Source organism: Diabrotica undecimpunctata, chromosome 3 (genome assembly GCF_040954645.1).
Source record: "Diabrotica undecimpunctata isolate CICGRU chromosome 3, icDiaUnde3, whole genome shotgun sequence".
Taxonomy (NCBI): domain Eukaryota; kingdom Metazoa; phylum Arthropoda; class Insecta; order Coleoptera; family Chrysomelidae; genus Diabrotica; species Diabrotica undecimpunctata.
In genome coordinates this window covers 159,346,410-159,368,042 of record NC_092805.1, presented here as the reverse complement: position 1 = coordinate 159,368,042, position 21,633 = coordinate 159,346,410, and the positions used below count along the sequence as shown (strand labels likewise).

Sequence of the window (21,633 nt, the reverse complement as noted above, 5' to 3'; positions counted from 1 at the left end):
TTTTTACAAAATACGGAACAACTTAATGTAAGTGCTGCTGTAAGACGTACTTCGTTGATGACTGGTGTTAGCGAAAGAAGCATTTACAATTTCAAAAAAGAAAAAGAACAGAGTGGAACGTTGAAATCGCCAAAAAACGTAAAAAACGAGTGTGTCAATCAAATTCTAGAATATTCACATATGACGAGGGTGTAAGAAGTATTCTACGGAGAATTGTTCATTGTGAATTTTTCATGAAAAATTTGCCGCCATTCTTAAAGTATATACATAACTTTATACAAGGTAATGAGAATATACAGCCGTTGTCTCTTTCTGCTTTACACAGACTTCTGAAAGATATTGGATTTGTTTATAAGAAACGTGGCCGAAGAAGCATCATGGTGGAGCGAGAGGATATTATTCATTGGCGCCATAATTATTTGAGAACTATACGACGTTTGCGAAAAGACCATTGCAATATCATATATTTGGACGAATCGTGGGTTAATGTTGGCCAATCTATAAATTACGAATGGTGCGATACTACGATACAAAACAGTAGTGATGCTTTTCTCAAAGGTTTAAGTACTGGCTTAAAAGCACCTACTAAACGAGGTCCACGATATGTTTTATTGCATGCAGGTTTTTCAGGAGGTTTCCTTTCTGGCACACAGCGTGTTTTTCTGGCAAAGAAAAATGATGGCGACTATCACGATGAAATGGATGCCGCATATTTTGAGTCGTGGTTTAAGGAGACATTAATATCAAATTTACCAAATAATGGTCGCAGGAATGTCACTGTAATGGACAATGCATCATACCACTCCCGTAAAGAGAGATTCCCTAACAATTCCTGGAATAAAGCTGCAATCAAGGAATGGCTAGTGGAAAAAGACATTTTTTTCGAGGAGTGTTATTTGAAATCCGAGCTATTAGAAGCAGCGCGTGCTTTTAAAGATCAATACGATAAGTATCATCTTGATGAGTATGCTTCACAACATAATGTTTATATTTTAAGGCTTCCTCCATATCACTGCGAATTGAATCCTATAGAAATGGTGTGGAACCAAGTTAAGCGATATGTAGGTACCCATAATACCACTTTTAAAAACGACGAGGTACCAGTTGATCGACGACGGTTTCGCACGCGTCACAGAGCAAAATTGGCGCAATTATGTCACTCATGTTGTTGAGAAAACGGAAACTGAGATGTGGACTGCGGACAACTTGCAAGATGACGTAGACCAATTGATAATACACGCGAACACAGGGGAGAGTAGCGAAAGCGAATCCGACATCTCGGATGTAGAGGACGACTTTAGTATAATTAATCGAATATCTGTGAGTAACCTCGATTATTTTACACTGTATAACCAATAAAATGCATTTACCAGTAGAATCAGAGTATGGGCTTTTCGGATATTGGGCTGGGTGCACGGAAATCGAGTTCCCGGAGGTTCCACCCTGTATATTTATAGCTATCAAGAAATATAATTTAAAATATATTTGTTAGTTTAATAAAGTATAAATATAATATAATGTTAAATAACTTACACTATAAACCTTATACCTGCTCATCTGGTCAAGTGTGGGCAAGGAAAACCATTATCCCATATGGAATAACACAAAGTTTCGCTGAAAACTACCAGGTTGCTATGCCAAGGAACTAGGTAAACTTATGTATGTTGTGTGTAAAAAATGCGAGACTGCATTATGTTTTAACAAGGACAAAAACTGCACTTCAGATTTCCACAAAAAAAAATTTCATAGTAGGTGTTAAAATTTCGCAGTGATTCAAGTGCGCAACTTGTTTTTTTAATAACATCGCCGGGATTAAAAAATGTGCAAAGCTTTTTCGATATTCCCGTTCCTGATAATTTTTCACATATTTACAAAAGAAAAAGTTTTTCTTGGATATTGGGCTGGGTGCACGGAAATCGAGTTACCGGAGGTTCCACCCGGTATATTTATAGCTATCAAGAAATGTAATTTAAAATACATTTTTTAGTTTAATAAAGTATACAGTTTTATAATAAAATTCTCGCTAAAAACTTAAGGTCTTTTTATTCAAATTCATGCCTCTTATTTGGCTACTTGAAGGCAATTATTTTATAATAAATAACAGAGCCCGGCGTAGAGATCTGGGTACGGTTCTGTGACTACCACTTGGACCTGTTTGTATCGCACAGCACAAGGCGTGAAATCCGGCAATTGTGCATTCCTATATTAGCCGTACTGCACTCTCGGTGTGACATTTTCTATAGTAGCCCTCAAATCTACTCCTACACCAGCCCTTTTGGCAGAATGTAACGGACCACCTTTATATTTAAGACGTCTATTTTTGGCAGAAAAATGTATTCTTAAATGCCAGTTTAATAATCAAAACAGCTTGTTACAAAAAATATCTTGTCTCTCTGTTGAAAATCTAACAATCTAACACATTATCCATTCAATGGAGAAGGGATTCCATTCTTGGGTCTAATTATGACATATTATATGAATATAAACCTATTGTAGTAATTCCTTCACATAGTTTAATTGTTCACGAAGATCTTGTAGGACAGGATAAACTGGAAGACTGTAACCACTCTTGTAAAATTTATGACGATGACTCAAAATCGCCTGTTAGTGTTAGCTGTGCCATTTACATAGACAATATTCAGTATAAACTAAAATCAGATTGCTCAATATTCACAGCTGAATTGTTAGCCATTGTCAACGCGTTGGATTAGATAATTAACAGCACATTATATTTCGAACGGTATATAATTTTATCCGACCCACAGTCCGTCCTCCTCGCATTAACACACTTTTGTAAATACATATCAATAGACTAATTGTAGAAGCGCGTGAAAACTAAGGATCCTAAGTTCTCTAAAAAGAATTGTTAGATCTGTGTGGGTAAAAGGTCACTCTACTATTCCAGACAATGAAGAAGTAGATCATTTGGCTAAAGTCGCTGCTTTAGTGTTTATAAATGCAATGAGTTTCCCAAATGGGATTTAGTTACAGCTAGGAAGAAATATGTTAGACTTAATTGGGAAATTGAGTGGCAATTGTTTACTAACAGTAACAAAAAATACATACTACAGTATATATCCAACTCTTCCAGTGAACGCATACCTCTATAAAATAAAACTTTCGGAATCAGATACATGTGGATGTGATGGCAGTTTTGATGACCTTAACCACTGGATGTTTCAATATCGGTATAACCAAGAAGCCATAAAATTTTTATTTCAATCCATCTCCCAACAAAAAAACTGTCGCAGAACGTTGTTTCTCTTCTCTATTTAAGTAGTCGAAATCCAACTATTATTTATCTTAAGCCAGGATCTCATGTAGCGTGGAGAGGCACTCTTCGTCAGTTCATGTCGGCGAAGAGATAGAAAATAGATAATAGCGAAAAGAAAAGAGAGCACGGTTGGCAGGCCACGTTACTGTTAGTCCAAGATCCCAGAGCGATCAGACATAACTTATTTTCACACAGATGAAACCTTAGAGTCTCAATAGCGTCTCGCGTGCTTTGAATACCTGCGCATTTATGAAACTTGCTGAGTGACACCTGGGCAGGTACTAGGTGAGAAAGGTAACTAAAAATAAGAGCTATTTAACTTAAATTTACATAACTGATTTTTATACATATTTTGTAGAATATTATTTTGAAAATACTGTAATAAGTGTCAGACACTTGTCATGGACCAGAACTTTTGTCAGACGCTTTAAAGCTGCACTAAAATTAAATGAACTTTACTTACTTTTACATGTCTGATTTTTAAATATGTTATTAATGGTACTATAATAAGGTTATATTTAATCAGTCAGACAAATTAGAATGACCAAATATCCCTCAAACACAAAAAATAGTTAACCAGAAGTATGAGCGCGAGAGTGCTGTGCTTGCATTTCAGAGTGAGTGAGACATTGCGATAATTATGTAACGATATATGCATAAACTAAAAAATGATGATTCGAATGTATGGTTAAACGCAGGCACCGGAAATAACCAGAGATACATTAATTTGACAAAGGTTTACGAGTACTTGGGACCATCTTTATGTAGAAGTTTGCCAGGGTTTCACGCTCTAACTGGATGTGACTTTAATCCCGCCTTTTTTAAAAAGGGTAAACAAAGACCATTCAATATATTAATGAAGAAACATGAATATCAACGAGCTTTCATGCAGTTTGGAGAATCAGAGTTGTTTACCGATGAAGCCACCCAAAAAGATATTTTCAAAATAATCCAAAAATTTATCTGCGAAATTTATAGTTTTCCTGATACGTGTAACATTAATGCTGCCCGGCTTCAATTGTTTTTAAATAATTACAGCGTATCTAATATTAACGAAGAATTCGATCGCAAAAGTTTAAAAATTTTGATGCTAGCAGTTTACCACCATGCTAAAGTGAGTTATTCCAACAATTCCGCCGTGCTAATTACATTTTTAGCATATGGAATAATGCAAATGCAAAACAACCAACCATTTTAACTCCTGAACACAATGGGTAGAGATTAGAAGAAAACCAATATCACTTTCATTGGTTTGATGGTGACCAATTACCAGCAAACGTTAGTGAATTCCTTCAAACTTCAGGTATTATACTTTGATTTCAGGTTTAGAATTTATTATGTTTGTGATTTTCTGCTTTTTAATTCTTTTAACTATTTTTTGCAGAACAACCAGCCAGCAACAACATAACTGATAATGATGAAGATGATGACTCGGATGAGCAGCATCATGATTGGTTAAATGATGAAAATTGTAATAATTGCGACAATGAATATGATGATTAAAATATAGAAAAATATTTGTTTCAATCAATCCCAGTTGAAGATTTTTTACAAAAATTATTTTTTTTTAATTATCCTAACTAGTATCTTTTTTACAATAAAGTAAATATAATTTCTTATGAAACCAAAGTGTTCCGAATTAATTAATTATCCCAAATATCAATACATTAATTTACTTTAATATTTATCTTAATGCTAGAGTTCATCATATTAAAATAGAGATGCAAAAATATTTCATCGGATCGAAAAGAGTAAGTATTCTTAATGAATTTGAATTGTTTACTCTGAGGCTCATGCGCACAGCACTCTCGTGCTCATATCTCTAGTTAACTAATTTTTGTGTTTGAGGGATGTTTGGTCATTCTAATTTGTCTGACTGATTAAATATAACTTTATTATAGTACCATTAATAACATATTTAAAAATCAGACATGTAAAAGTAAGTAAAGTTCATTTAATTTTAGTGCAGCTTTAAAGCGTCTGACAAAAGTTCTGGTCTATGACAAGTGTCTGACACTTATTACAGTATTTTCAAAATAATATTCTACAAAATATGTATAAAAATCAGTTATGTAAATTTAAATTAAATAGCTCTTATTTTTAGTTACCTTTCTCACCTGGTACCTGCCCAGGTGTCACTCAGCAAGTTTCATAAATGCGCAGGTATTCAAAGCACGCGAGACGCTATTGAGACTCTAAGGTTTCATCTGTGTGAAAATAAGTTATGTCTGATCGCTCTGGGATCTTACTCTATGTGAAATTAATAAATATTTACTTTTTGATAACTACCCCAATGGAGCATGTCCCTTCGAGATCGAGGGTTTAGATTAGTTTTGTCCACTAAGTGCGTCGGAAGGATAGGAGGGATAAGTATGTATTTTGCATCAGCTTCCAACCTTCCTTTGAATCGTATTGATTTACCGACAAACGACGGGACTACTCGCGTCGACCATAAAATATGCAGTTCTGCCCTATCCCATGGATCATAAACCAGAAATATTGAGGGGGAAACGGTTCCACGTTACGGTGGTTCCCGTCTTAAGATTTTGTATTTTTTTATTATGTATTTTTTATTCCTCTTCGCCGATGAAGAACGCCGCGCCACGTTCTGTCAGATCCTGGCTTCAGTAGTTTAGCATATAAAAAAAATATTTGTGTTATAATATTTATAAGATAGCATACCATAAATTGTATATCATAAAAACTAGAGTAAATAAAATAATCAAATTAAAATAATTTCCTTGTTATATTCGTTTTTCTGAACACAAAATCAGCAAAATTTGGCTCATGATGTGAAGGAAACCTTATTTTTTTTTGTAGAGTAATGTTTTGCTGCCATCTCGCTGCCTTAATAAAAAAAACTTTATACTGAACTTATATTCAGCAAGCTAAAGTAATGATTTGATAATAAATGAATTCCCAATAGTAAAATATATTTTAGAATAGCAACAAACCTTTTTACTAATTTGATCTAGCGACAGTGAACAACTACACTCCGTGGCGTTTCTCAATGGCTTCCAATCAACCGCTACAGAGTCTACTTCTTTGGCTAGAAGATCCATATCCAAAAGTTCTTCTGATACCTTATGTTGATTCTTTAGCGGATGATCTTGATCGGCACTTTCCATTTCCCTGGAAGCTTTTTTTTCGTATTGAGTTTTGTTGTCCAAGTAAACATTATTGCAAAGTTGATCTCGTTTCGGTTTGTTCTTTTTCTTTTCGACGGTTCGAGTTATAAGGGATTTTACAGATGATAGTCTCTGTAAATAAATGACAAAAAAATATTAACATGGTTGATATTAGTGAATTCTACTTCAGTTAGTGATTAATGTAAGATCCATATTATTGGGCGCTTAACATTAATTTCTATGTATTTTCCATTTAAAATAGGTATTATTTTTCATAGCGATTAGTATGCAATGTCAGTTTTGTTATGTGCAAATCTTTACTAAAACATAAACATTTTTTTTTTCACGACGAGTCAGTTTCTCTAAGTACAAGTCACTATAATACCAATATCAATCCCTTAAGTCACATGTCGTACATCATACTTAGTCTTATGGTACATTTATAGAATTTTACGTAATACCGATCCTAGGTATCATTAAATAAACTTACCTTGGTTAAATATTTAACATGTTCATCTAGTGAAAATACATAATCGGAGGTAACTAACAGCAAATCTGCTTGAGGTTCTCTAGGATGTACGCCACTTTCAAATCTACAGTACATACTTCTCCAAAACCTAAAAAATAATATTTATTAATGTTTCAAGAGTTTCTGTCGTAAAACAACAGAGTAATTATATTATTTTTAATAAAAAAAGGACTTACTTGATATTTTGAGGTATTAAATTTGGCAAAAGTATTTCCGGACTCTCTTCGGTACTATATAAAGGATTTATGTACTCGTTCAGATGATTGGCCATATATCCCCAAAGTGAAAACGTTCTCTCAGACAACCTAACAAAAAGAAATTTAATATAAATATTATTTAGAAAATTTTCAACAATTTTTCTTTCATATTATAATAGATGACTGAAATAATAAGTTTTAAACACAACCCTAATAAAAAACTCAAAAAGTACTTGAGCTTTAACCTTCCGTAGCTAACAGCCGGTCTGTGAGACCGTCGATAATAATTATCGGCTATATTTTAAGAACTTGTGCATCGGCACGCTTATCGATCCTGACACCTTCAAGGCTAAAACACATCTCTTCAGTATCGCATAGAAAAAAAATGGGGTCCATTTCATTGGAATTTGTGGCGAGAAGCTGTCAGCAGACCCAACAGGGCCAAACATTTTTCTGCAAAATTTTAGACTTCTGTCTGGAGGCTGATGACAACTTAGACCTCTTATAAAAGTGCTGAAGTTAGTTAATATAAAGGATGTTGTGTACATGTCGGCCAAGCCATACGACGTAAAGTCTTAAAAAAAATTTGTCCAAATATAGAAGATAAGATTTACCAAGTAAACCCATCAGCAGATGAGCCAAACAACATTCTTGTTAACGAACCTGATGACATGCAGCTCTATTGCACGACCTACAGCAACTAGCGAACTGTGGTCCCATTGTTGAAGATGTTTTGGAGTGGATTAACTTTGAAAAGGACCTTCACAACCAGGTTTTGAACGACTACGAAATCGCCGAGTGTTTCATTCGCCAAGAAAATGAGAAGGATAACGACATAGATGCTGCTGAGAATGAAGACGAAGTTGAAGAAAATAAAATAAGCCACGCTGAAGGAAAAGCAGCTTTGTAAGTGCAGCTACCTACGTCGAATAGCAAAAAGAAGCAACTGCCATCGATGTAATGATTATTAAAAGGTGGCGTGACTTTACACATCAAAAATCATTAGAAAAGAAAAATTAGAAAAAAATTACTGACTTTTTAAGTGTTTAAGAAGCCAAACCACCAATGTGCAATACCATTTTTAAATTTTATTAGGTCTAGAGTTCTGTAAGTATTGTTTTATAGTATTTTTGTAACGGTCTATCTTTTTATATATGTTAAATATATGTCAGAGTATTCCTCTGTGTTGTCTTCTACTTAATGTACTGCTTCTAATGTTCTACTTAATGTAAAGTGTTTTGTTTTTGCTAGATCCATACAAACAATAAATGGGCATTTTTTAGATAAGCATCGGTTAGTTCGGCCACTTTTAAGTTCGGCCTAGGGCCCGGTCCCGAAGTGGCCGAACTTACGGGAGTCTACTGTACGTGATATACAAAAAATGATGCCAAGATGGTTCATCGAAAATGTTGGGTATCAACTGGTGGAAAGCCACGTGAAAAACTGTCGAACATCTCCAGGACTTCAAAGAACATTAAAATTGAGAATAAATGAGATGTGTACTATTTCCGACAATGAACAAGCCTCAAAAATGTATAGGTACATTTGGTAGATGTTTTTACTGTTCATCCAACAAAAACAGGAAATAGGAAAGATTCAGCTGCCATAAACGTAAAAAATCTGCAACACTGGACACCTATTTGTACCGAATGTGTGGAAAATATTGAATAACTTCAACAAGAAAACCATGTTACTTCCTAAGATATTGGTTACTGATCACTGCTGGTCTATTTACGAATATATAAGATATTGGTTATTAGGTCAAATAATGTTTATACAAAGGTGCTCAGTATACAAGGCTAACTTGAAGTGTAGCGAAAGTATTATGAAACAAGACACACATGTTAACAATAGATACGTGTGCTCTAGTTTCTAATTGTCATAATTAAGATGGGTAAACAATTTACGTAATTTATAATAAATATTCTTTCGGGATTTTTTATGAATATTTAATATCTACACACCACCCTACATACAATTGGTAACTGAAAATCGTCTTTAATTTATGGGACAACCAATAGAGGATTAAGAAAACCATGTTATTATCATACCAAAATTATCATACCAGAAGTTAAAAACGCAATCGAAACACTAAACAACAAAAAATCAAAAGTGATAGTCGAAATATATGGGGCCCTAATATCAAAAAGTGGTACCAATTTTATTATAAATAAATTTTCAAATTTGTATATTTTAATTTAGAACTTTAACATTAAAACGCTATATACAAAATCATATGATACAACAATCATATGACATAACAAGTCATATATAAAAAGTTCATAGTTTAAAATTGATTAAAAATTTATTTTACGTCGAGAAACGAAGATTTAGTCTAATTTTGAGTCCTCATAACTTTTTACATGGTATTACAGTAAAAAAAATCTGTTACAGTAGGCGGTACAGTAGACTAGCGCGAAGCTTTATACTATGTTATCGGCATAGGCAAAGCAAAGGCAAACCGATTAAAAATGGGATGAATGGAGAAGATTAACTGTTAGTTAATATCCTTGTTATAGATTTTAATACATTTGAAAAAGTTGTATAACGGATAACCCTCGCTAAGAAAATGGATTCTTCCAACTATTTCTTATTGCTAATTTCGCGACGACCGCCTAAGCATTTTACTATAGACAAAAATTAATACAACTTCGCTAATACAAGCTTCGCTTCAAAATATAAATACACATTTTTTAACTTTCTATTTGTACAACTTCCACTTACCTCCATTCCAGTCTATCTTTTTCACAATTTCCAACGAAAGTTCCAAATTGGCATGAGTGCACGTGGTCGTGCAACGTAAATAGAAATGTCTCGTTAAATTGAAACGACATGGGAAACTGTTGCATCAACTGCCACGTGGCGTCCAAAAGTTGCGTAAAAATCGGTGATATCTCTTTGTTTTCCGTCTGAATGTGACCACACCTCTCGGAAAACTTGTGACCAAAAGCTAACCAGTCTTTTTCGATCAAAGTCTGCAAAATACAACGGAAAGGGTTGTAAACTCTTAAATAATACTCCAATTTTACTACTAGATAGATGAATTACTATTTTAATGGGAATAAGCCACAATTGAAGGTTAAAGTAAGTTTATTTCCACTTCGGAAATCGTTCTCATATCATTCTCAATTTTTCTATCGAAAAATAGATAGATTAAGGCTAACTTTTTTCCTAATAGATTGTTTGCTCACCTGATAACCAGAAATTGTCCTATAAAATGGATCCAATAAAACTGTGGCAAGCGAACACACTTGAGCCGTTCTATCCCATCCATCTGAGCAATGCACTAAAACACTGATACCTTCCAGAAGAGCCTCAGCTATAAACAAGGATGTATCCAATATGGATTTAATATGTCTTAACCAGCCACTGGATTCAAGACCGCTAAGGAAGCTCGCCATTGTGGGATTTCTTTGTTCGCAAGCTAAAAATAAAATTATTTTTTAACAAACTATTTAGTCATTCTATTTCTAAGGAAATGAAAACCGTATCACAATCCGGTAAAGCGGGAAACGTACAGAGACTGCTGTACTGAAAAGACCAACAGGTAATGATTTTACTTACTTTCAACAACCTTAGAGAGACTGTTCCTCATAACATGTATATTTTCAATTCCCAAAAAGTGAAATTTTATATTTTCGTAAAAGGCTTCGTTTTCATAACCTTTACCTGCAGCTCTATTGGCCATTGCATTAATCTGAAAAAATCAAAAAAATTATATATAATATTTTGTTTGTGCTTGGATTCTCCAAGTTAAAAAATAGATCGTATACGAATCCTTAACACATTAGTTCCTATTTTTACGATTATGTAACGGCTAAGTGGTGCCATTTAAATAGATCCTCTATCGCCTACGTTGATAATTGCTGTTCTGTCAATATATTGACAGAACAGCAAGAGATACTAAGTAGATGGACAGAACATTTTACGGAAAAGTTTGAAGGAGATCGGAGAGAGACGACCCCTGACATACCATTAGACCAAGCAGACAACAGAGAAAAGACTCCACCAACAATAGCCGAGATTAGAGCAGCAGTAGAAAAATTAAAGAACAATAAAGCACCGGGATCGGATCAAATAGCATCGGAGTTACTAAAGGAAGGAGGAGACGCACTACAAAAAACAATACATGAATTGATAACAAAGATATGGTCGAATAAACAGCTACCAACGGAGTGGAATAGCGGTATTATTGTACCACTACATAAAAAAGGAAATCAGTTAGAATGTGGAAACTACCGTGGAATCACGCTGCTGAATGCAGCATACAAAATAATGTCCAATGTCATTTATGAAAGACTTAGACCACACGCTGAAAAAATAGTTGGCAAATACCAAAGTGGCTTCTGTAGACAGAAGTCAACAATAGACCAGATATTTGTTCTGCGACAGATCCTCGAAAAAACAAGTGAATATAACATCGACACCCATCATCTCTTCATAGACTTTGAAAGCGCATATGACAATATAAACCGAGAATTCTTAATAAAAGCAATGAAAGAATTTAATATACCAACACAACTAATAGAACTGATAAAAGAATCTCTAAAAGTAGAAAGTAGAATCCGGATACAAAATGAATTAACGGAAACAATAGATGTGAAAAAGGGACTACGCCAGGGAGACGCTCTATCATGCATCTTGTTCAACATCGTGCTCCAGAAAATACTGAGGGACACAACAGTCAATACACGAGGAACAATCATTAATAAAAGCGTGCAAATACTAGCATTTGCAGATGATGTTGACATAATCGCAAGATCAAGAAGAGAAATGATAGAGGCATACAACCAAATAGAACCAGCTGCACAAAATAGTGGTCTTAAAATCAATCAGACCAAAACAAAATATATGCAGGTAAGAAAAAACGCAGAAATAAGGCAGCCACAAAATATAACAATAGGAGAATACAACATAGAGGAGGTAAAAAACTTTATATACTTGGGATCCCTAGTCACGTCTGATAATAACGTTACGGAGGAAGTGAAGAGGCGAATATTTATTGCAAATAAATGTTACCATGGCTTAATTAGACACCTAAGATCAGATAACGTCGCAAGAAAGATAAAATGCCAAATATATAAAACCCTAATAAGACCGGTACTCACATATGGCTCAGAAACCTGGACACTTACTAAAAGAGAGGAAACGTTGTTAGCCACCTTCGAAAGAAAAATCTTGCGACACATATATAAGGGCACAAAAGAAAACGGAATATGGCGAAGACGATACAACTCTGAACTATACAAAATATACCAAGATCCGGATATTATAACATTCATCAAAATAGGACGGCTGCGTTGGATAGGACATGTAGAAAAAATGGAAGAAGGCGAAATATCAAACAAAATATTCAAACAGATACCAGTAGGAAAAAGAACAAGAGGAAGACCGAAACTGAGATACTTAGAACAAATAGAAAATGATATAACAACCTTAAAAATAAAAAACTGGAGAAAAAAAGCACGAAACAGATCGGAATGGAGAAGAATCCTAGAACAGGCCAAGACCCAAAAAGGGTTGTCGAGCCAGTGATGATGATGATGATGATCGCCTACGTTGCAAATTTTCAGTTGAAAACAGGTCAGATCTTGTCAGAAGGTGCTAGTGTTTACATCGTTGTAAATGTGTGATTTTATTAGAACTTTGTTTTGAATCTGTGCCTGGATAAAATATAACGAAAGAAATAAAGCTTAAAATAATGGACTTCGTTGATAAAGAGTAAGTATATTGTAGAATTTTTATATTCTTTCGTATGTATTGAAATCACCCTGTATGTATTAAAACACCGAAAAAGTATTTCCAATCCTTTTGCATCGCTGGAGTTGATAATAAACACATTTTAAAGTTTGTTTATAGATCACAGTTGCATATTTCCTTGGTATTTTCTTTGATCGTAAAGACGTCAATATTGCGCCTGAAATAAACATCCACTTAGATCACTGAGAAGGTTTTGCGGGGAAGAGAATTACATCACTCTCGCTGGAGCCACTGTCAAAAGCAGTTGGTGTCCGTGTTAGTCCGAATTTTCTTCAAATTCGCAAATGTTCTTATTTTAAATAGCTTGAGAACCTTCTTGTGTTTTGTTTGTCCAGTAGATTCATGTAAGTATCCCTTTTGTTTGATTTTTGTAGTTGTCCCAATCCAAGCCCCCTTGCCATTCACTTATCCACGACCCAGTTCTCCAAATTAACCCTGAGTGTTATTTTGCTTTCCCTATCTCCACCCCAATAATTTCTGTCCCCAATTTTCAACCCCCTATAGTAATACTCTATGTGGTAGGCAAAATAATCGTTACAATGTGAATCTTATTTTGTATAATAAAGTTAATATTAGAAAACAAATAGTATAAGAAAATATAAATACGTATTTTTTGTGTAAAAAGGATTTGATATTTTTTTAAATAAAAAAGTTGTTCGGTTAGAAAATTGACTGTTACATATTTGTAACACTAAGATGTAATGTAAGCATATTCTCCAGTTATTTTGTACCAATATATCATATGTTTTGTTTTCATTGTATGGTATTTTTAGTAACATTTTTCGAAGTATTAGTATACAGAGTGTTTATAGAACTTTAAAATTTAAAAATTTGAAATTTAAAAATGCAGTATGTACCTACTAAGTTGTTTTTTTTTATTTCAGAGGCCTTGCTGCAGTTCTTCAAAGAGGCCTGACTGTTCAAGAAGCTATTGATATAGCCTTTGGAGAATACGAGATAGATGACACTATAGGGGCAATTTATATAGCGTCACCGGATCCGGCTACTCTGACGGATGAGGATTCTGGAGATGAGGACGAGGGTGGAGATTTCGACAATTTCAGCAAACGTCAGCAGAAGTTAGAACTGCTGATGGAATTATACTAGAAGAAATTCCTATTCAACAGTCAGAATCGACAGAAGGTAACATTTCTTTGGCAAATGATATCGATATTACACCTGCTCATAGGGTATATCCAAAAGTATCTGAATCCCATTGGGTTTAGGGAGATTTCACATATAACGAGAAAAAATTTCCTGAGTCAGATTGTTCACTGTTTGAAAACAAATCAGTTGTTGATGTATTCGAAATGTTCATAGTTAAAGAAATCATTTTATTCCTGGTACAGGAAACAAACCAATATGCTACTTTCAAGAACCTACCCGACTCAGGAGTCTAGCCAGAAGAAATGAAATGTTTCATTGCTATATTGATTCTTAGTTGTTATAATAATCTTCCCAGCAAGACTATGTATTGGGAGCAAAGTCTTGACACTAAAAACGAACTTTTATATAATGCTATGAGACGCAACAGATTTGAGCAAATTTTGAGGCTTATTCTACTACGGAATACTACGGTAAACATAGCTGAAAGCAATTTTTAACTGTTAAACCCATACGATTTGGTTATAAAGTCTGGTGCCTAAATACAGTGATGGGCTATTTGATTGATTTCGAGATATATCAAGGAAACTCTGTAACTCCTCATATTGACATAAAAAGAAACTTGAAAAGGCGGCAGCACCATTGGTGATAATGATAGAAGAACTACCTGATAATCTTAAATCTTTTCCATTCTTATTTTACTTTGACAATTTATTTACTATCTTCAGCTTATTGTCTTATTTACGTTTGAAAGGATACGGAGGCACGGGGACCATAAGGGAAAACCATCTACCAGTAGTGCATTGATTGGTGATCAGTGTAGTAGTGTCTAGGGGCTCCGGAGACTGAGACCTTGGAAGACCTGAAGAAGACTTCAGAAAGGATGTCGAAAGCTCGGCGCAGTGATTATCGACGCGGTTCAACCCGGAATGCTCTTGAGTTTAATATTAATTCTTGTAATAGTACTAATCTTAGCGTTAGGTTTAATTGTACTAACCGCGGAAATAAATGGAAATGACAAAATATTATCTTTTGAATAGTCACCCAGGCACCCCTCTTTTCTTAGAGTGCCATATTAGCCAGCATTAGCATCACCTTCTTTCAGAAGAATGTTTTTGTGCTGGTATAACGTTATAAACATCACATGTTTGTTATTCTTCTTTAAATTCCTAATTCTTTTATAATTTTTTTCGATTTTATTCATTTATTGACTCGTCTCTTTCATTTTACTATTTTTATTCTAAAAATAGTTGGCACACAACTCTTCGATTTTCTATTTACTAACTATTCTGTCATAATCTAAATTCCAATTTTCACTTTCAATTAATATTATAACTCCTTTATTCAGACCCCATTATGTTCTATGTCGTGATTGGCAATACTCGACATCTGTTAGTTGCACTTCAATTCCAAAGAAAGGAAAATTTTCTTCATTTATAAAAAGGCATGCTTCAGTTAAAAATTAATTTATAAGTATATTAAATCTTTCTCTGAAGTGAGTACATTTCTAGTGGATCAATTTTTTGATCCTTTGATCCGATTGAAATTTTTGAGATTCTATTACTAGTTTAAAATTTACCATGTAAATTATTTTACTATGTAATCCGATTATTTTTAATAAAGTAATTGTTCAATATTACCTTTGGTCGTGTGTCCACAACATACATGTAGGTAGCATTAGGATTCGTCTTCAGAATGTGATTCATCATCTTTTCGTCCTCCAAACACCTTGCGCTGAATCCCGATAATGGCTGACTACACCTACTGATACTCGCTTTGTTTTTATACAAGAACGAAAGAACTGGCAACCTTCCTTTTGAGCGAAACCTTGAGCTACCCGTCAGTATGTTACTGGTTGCTTTGCTCGGTACGTATAAATGTTGAGGGTAAGTATCACATAACTGAAAATAAAAGATTTTTCATCAAATGTATCAATTACAGTATTATACACCTCTAAGCTCTAAGCTATAAAATAATATGAAACTCGATTAAGGGAAAGGTGGTTTTAAGAGTTAGAAAAAAAATAAAGAAATATTGATACTTAAACATACTGTTAAATTGTGTTATTGGCAGCGAATTGTTTTTAAATTGTTGTAGTGGTGTATCGTTTTTAATAAGAATCATAAACTTTGTTTATACAGTGCTAGTCAAAAGTCCGTTCCCCAATCGTGTCTTTTGAACGGTTATACTTATAATAGTGAAATTTGGAGGGAGATAATAAACAGAAGTAGGATTCTTAACTATCATAACAAGTGACGTAATAGTGACGGATGACGTTACAGCGCCACTGTGACAGATAATTTTAAATAGGACCTTATGGCAAGTGATACCTCGTTTGAAAGGTATTGAAAATTAGCAAATTAAACAAATTTATCAACTTTAAATTAAAGTTTAATACACCTTTTGATATTGCGACTAAATATTTTGCATCAGTGTATGATACATCTGACTGCACACATTGTCATTCTCAAAGTACTGAGTGGGGTTCTTTTACCTTTAAATATATCTCCGAATTAGATGTTGTAAATAGTATTAAAAAACTTAAACCCAAAAAATCTACAGGCTCTGATGAAATATCACCTTATATCTCTAAGGGAATGACCGAACCCTTGGCTAAACCCCTGGCGTTTTTGTTTAATATGTCGATTGAACAGGAATATTTTCCAGATATTTTAAAAGTAGCAACAATTTTTCAAATACATAAAAACGATAAAAAAAATGACAGTCAAAACTACAGGCCTATCAGCCTGTTAAATAGTATTGCTAAGATTTTTGAAAGTATTCTTTATGATGATATATATGTGCATGTTAAGAGTAAAATCAGCAAATTCCAGCCATGGTTTTGTAAGAGACAAATCAACAGTAACTAATCTCTGTGTTCTCTCTCAACATATTGCTAAGGCTGTTGAGGCAGGGGAACGGTTGGACGTTCTGTATACTGATTGCGAAAAAGCATTTGATAAGGTAAATCACTGTATTCTTTTAAATAAACTGGTACAGTTTGGTTTCTCAAGAAAAGCTTTTAATTTATTAAAATCTTATTTGTCAGATAGAAAGAATACAGTAAAAGTAAGTCATTACTTTTCTCACCAATCATCCTCAGGAGTCCCATAGGGGAGCAAACTAGGACCATTCCTCTTTATTTTATTTATTAACGACTTGCCAGACTGTATTAAATCTTGTAACAGCTTAATGTATGCCGATGATTTTAAATTTTTTAAAACAATCTCTAATAAAAAAAAATGCAGTCAAATTGCAAGATGATCTAAGATCAGTTATTCAATGGTTTAACAATTCAAAAATGACACTTAATGTTAAAAAGTGTGCACTAGTTTCATATACGCAAAAACTCAATAGTGTTATTGAAGATTATTATATTAATGATGATCGAGTTGAGAGAGTGAGTGTTATGAAGGATCTTGGAGTTAAATTCCAAATCAACATGAAGTTCAATATACACTTTTATGAAATAACTAACAGAGCTTATCGTGCTTTGGGTTTTGTCAGTAGAAATAGCAAAAATTTCAGAATAAACACAATTATAAAACTCTATAATGCCCTGGTGAGACCACATATGGAATATGCTTCAATCATCTGGTCTTCTACTGCATTTTCAAACTCAGAAATGATTGAAAAAGTGCAAAAACGATTTTTAAGATTTCTATACGTAAGAAAAAATAAGAAATATCCATATGTGGTCTCATACAGGGTAATGTTAGACTCATTTCAGTTGTAGTCACTTGCCGCTAGAAGAAACAGTCAGGCCATTATGTTCATATACTTGAATGTTAACAGTATTAAGTACACAAACTGTGGTTTAATTGAGTTTATTTACTTTAGAGTACCCAATTCTGTCTCCGGCTTCTGTACGCAATGTAGCTATTTTTCAATAATTTTAAAGTGTTTATTTGTCCTTGTGTAGTGTAGTGTGTTGTACAATTATATGTTTATGACATTTTATTCTTGTCGGATAGGCCGCAATTGACGAAATGCCCCTGAAGATGATCTAGGGATCGAAAGTACTTGGGCAAGATTAAATTAAAATGTGCTCGATATATTCATTCATTCATACATTCAACCTTATATTTATTAATTGTATTTTTTTCTTATTGTATTATTAATGTTCGTTTCTTTCATTCATTTATTGTATTATTTTTGTCTTAAACACTACATGTAATTACTATTAGTCTATAGTGTTTGTAAGGTGTCTAAATATTGCTTTCCCATTTCAGCGCTTTTTAATACTAGTTCTACTTCACTGTAATGTTGGGTTACACAATATTAATCATTCGTTAACATATACTTTTAGTATTTAAAAATTTTACGTCTCCACCAACTAATGAAACACTAAATTATACGTAATAGATATTAACAACATCTTGAATCAATAAAATCATTCATAAAATATAAAGGCAGATGTATCAGATTCAATTTAAAACCAGAGTTTTTTTTAAAAAAAGTTAAACAAACGAATAAAGTAGTAAATTAGGATCAATCATTGACCCTCAACTTCAATGCAACTGTTAAATAAGCCATTAAAAATTGCATTTAATTAATATAAATTAAAATAAAGCTATTGCGACTGAAATATTCCGATAAGGCCGAATAGGAAAACAATGGCGATAACAGAAACATTTGTAGAATGTCCACTAACTATTTACGTTTGAAAAGAATAACAATTACAGATAACTTGAACAGAAATATGTACAAAACGCATTAGTTGAATTAACAAAAGGTTAAATTATATTGTCATTTTTACATGAACCAATTAATAAATATCTGATACTTTAAAAATGTGTAATATGCCTTTTTATGCAAATAAATATGTGTCGAGTATATATGCCAAATTCCAGTGTGTTTTCTAAAATGTGTCACAGGGTTGCTAGCCGATGAATTGTCGATTTCATCATCATTTTGGCTTTCCAAGCATGCGTGGGTTGTAAAGCCTTGGTTGGAGGTTGTCTAGCCTCCTCAAGAATTTCTCTCCAGTCGTGCCTATCCATTGCCTTTCTCCGCCAAGCATGTATTCCCATATTTCTCATGTCTTCATCGATGTTACCAAGAAACCTTGTTCTGGATTTTGCTCTTCTTCTCTGATCAATGGATCTATCAAGGAGCGTTTTTCTAGCTGGGACCGATGTAACAGGCCTTTTACTTTGGATATTCCGTTTTTTTTAACAGAAAAGAGAACTTCATCCTCCTTCAAGTTGTCTTAAAAGCAATCTTTTAGTTTTTGTTGTTTCTAGTCTAGTTTCTGCTGTGTATGTCATTTTAAACTTTACAGCAGCTGTGCCGTGTAGTTATTCTGCTTCAAAGAAATATTTAAACACTTGACAACTTCTTCTTTGTTCTTTTGGCATCATAACCCTGGATGGGTCTTTGCCTGTCTGGCTTAGTCCTTCCATTCATATCACTCTTGGGACCTTCTCCTCCATTATCTTATATTCATGGTTTTCAGGTCGTCTTCCACGTCATCCAACCATCTCGTCCTGGGCCTTCCTTTTTTCCACCTTCCTACCGGCTTCCACTGTAACATCTTCTTTGTCGTTTTCATATCTTCTTGTCACTAAACATGTCCCAGTCATGAGAGTCTTTGACTTTTCACAAATCTTACAATGTCAAATCCTCCATTCATTTCATTAACCTCGTCGTTTCTCCTGATTCTCCATGTGCCGTCTTCCTCTTGCACCGGGCCATATACTGATCTCAGTATCTTTCTCTTGAATATCCTGAGTTGGGCTTCCTCTTTTTTCGTCATTAACCAGGTTTCCCAACCATAGGTTACTACGGGTCTAATCAAAGTTCTGTAGATAGTCATTTTGGTTCTTTTGTCTAATAATTTCGATGTCATCAATCTTTTATTAGCATAGTATGTACGATTTCCACTGGAAATACGTGCATTAATTTCGCTACTTACGGAATTCTTCTGATTGATTTCTGTGCCCAGATATGTGAAGGCAAAAGTGTTCTTTTGATGGTCATGTACTTAGTTTTTGTTTCGTTTATTTTAAGCCCTCTTTTTGTGCTTCAGGATCAATTTCTTTGAACGTTTCCATTAGTCGTGTCTTGCTTCTACTGATAATGACGACATCATCTGAATATGCAGTAATTTGTACTGTTTTGGTGTTTATATGGCCGGTTACATTAGTTTTTCTCACGACTGCTGAAAAAACTAGATCGAACAGCATGGTTGAAAGTGCGTCTCCCTGTCTCACCCCCATGTTGATGTCAAACAGGGGAGACAGTTCTCCATCTACTCTAACAGCAGCTTTTGAACCCTGCAACGTCATTTTTATGAGGCTGATATATTTTTTTGGTATACCTAGATTTCGGATGTCTTTCAGCATTGTCTCACTATCAAAAGCTTGTTTAAAGTCTCTATACATATTATATAGTTCTATATAGTATTCATCTCTTGAATCATTTTAAGTATGAATATGTTGTCTGTAGTGGCTCTATTTGGTCTGAATCAGTTAGCAATGAACAGTTAAGAATGTAATTGGTCTGTAATTAGCTGTCATTCCCTCTAATCTCCTTTTTTATATATTGGCTGTATAAGACCAACTGTCATTCCTCCGGCATTTGCTCCTTGGTCCATACCAACTTTATCAGGTATTGGATTCTTCCCCAGACTTCGGGTCTTCCATATTTCAACAATTCTGCCGAAACTCCGTCCATTCCTGGCGCTTCACTGTTGTTTAGTTTCTTTATTATTTGAACTACTTCTTCATAACTCGGATTTTCATGTGCTGCTATGCCGTAAAATATATTGTCCCGTTTTGATCATTTCCATTGTCTACATTTAGGTTTTCCTCAAAGTATTCTTTCCATCTCATTATAATTTTTTGTATCTCTGTTAGTAGTTCTCCGTCCTTGTCTTTGCATATTTTTAATTTTGGTCTAAATGACTGTGTGCTTTCTTTTATTACTTTATAGAATTTTCTGCTCTCGTGTCTGTTGTTATGTTCCAGGATTTCTTGTACTTGTTTTTTCAAAGCCTCTCTTTTTTTCTTCTGCATATTCTAGTCGCTTGTATTCTCTTTTCGTTATAAATTTCTCTGCTATTTCTTGTCTTTCTTTGTAGTTGGTTAAGCCTAGCTTGCCTTTTTTCCTCTACTGCAGTTCTGCATTCATCATCATATCATTCGGCATTTCTTTGCCTTATAGCTTTTCCGACAGTTTCCTCTGCAGATAAACTTATTATTGTTTTTAATTGTCTCCATTCTTCCTGTGCAGTATCTTCCTCTCTGATTCCGTTGAGTTTTATTTGGAGAGTATTTTGATATTCTTGCGTCTTTGTTGGGCTTTTGTATCCTTCAACATTTCATTTTTTAATTTGGCTATTTTTCCCTTTTGCCACTGTCGCGATTTTCTGTCGCAATTTTGCCCCCACAAGATAGTGATCTGAGTCAGAGTTCGCCCCGCGATACGTTCTGACATTGTCTGACAATAGTTATGTCTGTTTCCCATCTTTTTGAGATGAGGATGTGGTCAATTCGATTGGCTTCATTGGTTCCTGGTCAACTTACACTTGACAACACTGAAGTGAATTTAACGTTAGGAACTTGATCTCTTCTGTTCGACGGCCAGAGAATAAATAGTTATGTAATAATATAAAAATTGGTTAACAAACAACAAGCC

General features: G+C 34.1%; 2 protein-coding genes across 2 annotated transcripts in view; both read right to left on the bottom strand.

Moving 5' to 3' along the window:
- Usp12-46 (Ubiquitin-specific protease 12/46) overlaps positions 1-21,633 on the bottom strand; it is a 235,393-nt gene that overhangs the window by 155,935 nt on the left and 57,825 nt on the right. The window lies entirely within an intron of this gene.
- Mtmr6 (Myotubularin related protein 6) overlaps positions 1-21,633 on the bottom strand; it is a 34,042-nt gene that overhangs the window by 6,746 nt on the left and 5,663 nt on the right. Inside the window, exons 4-10 of the mRNA XM_072527318.1 lie at positions 15,633-15,893; positions 10,693-10,825; positions 10,320-10,552; positions 9,853-10,103; positions 7,108-7,236; positions 6,893-7,019; positions 6,229-6,534 (exon numbers count right to left, since the gene is read on the bottom strand). Of these exons, the coding sequence (XP_072383419.1) occupies positions 6,229-6,534; positions 6,893-7,019; positions 7,108-7,236; positions 9,853-10,103; positions 10,320-10,552; positions 10,693-10,825; positions 15,633-15,893 (1,440 nt within the window). The remainder of the gene's footprint in view (positions 1-6,228; positions 6,535-6,892; positions 7,020-7,107; positions 7,237-9,852; positions 10,104-10,319; positions 10,553-10,692; positions 10,826-15,632; positions 15,894-21,633) is intronic.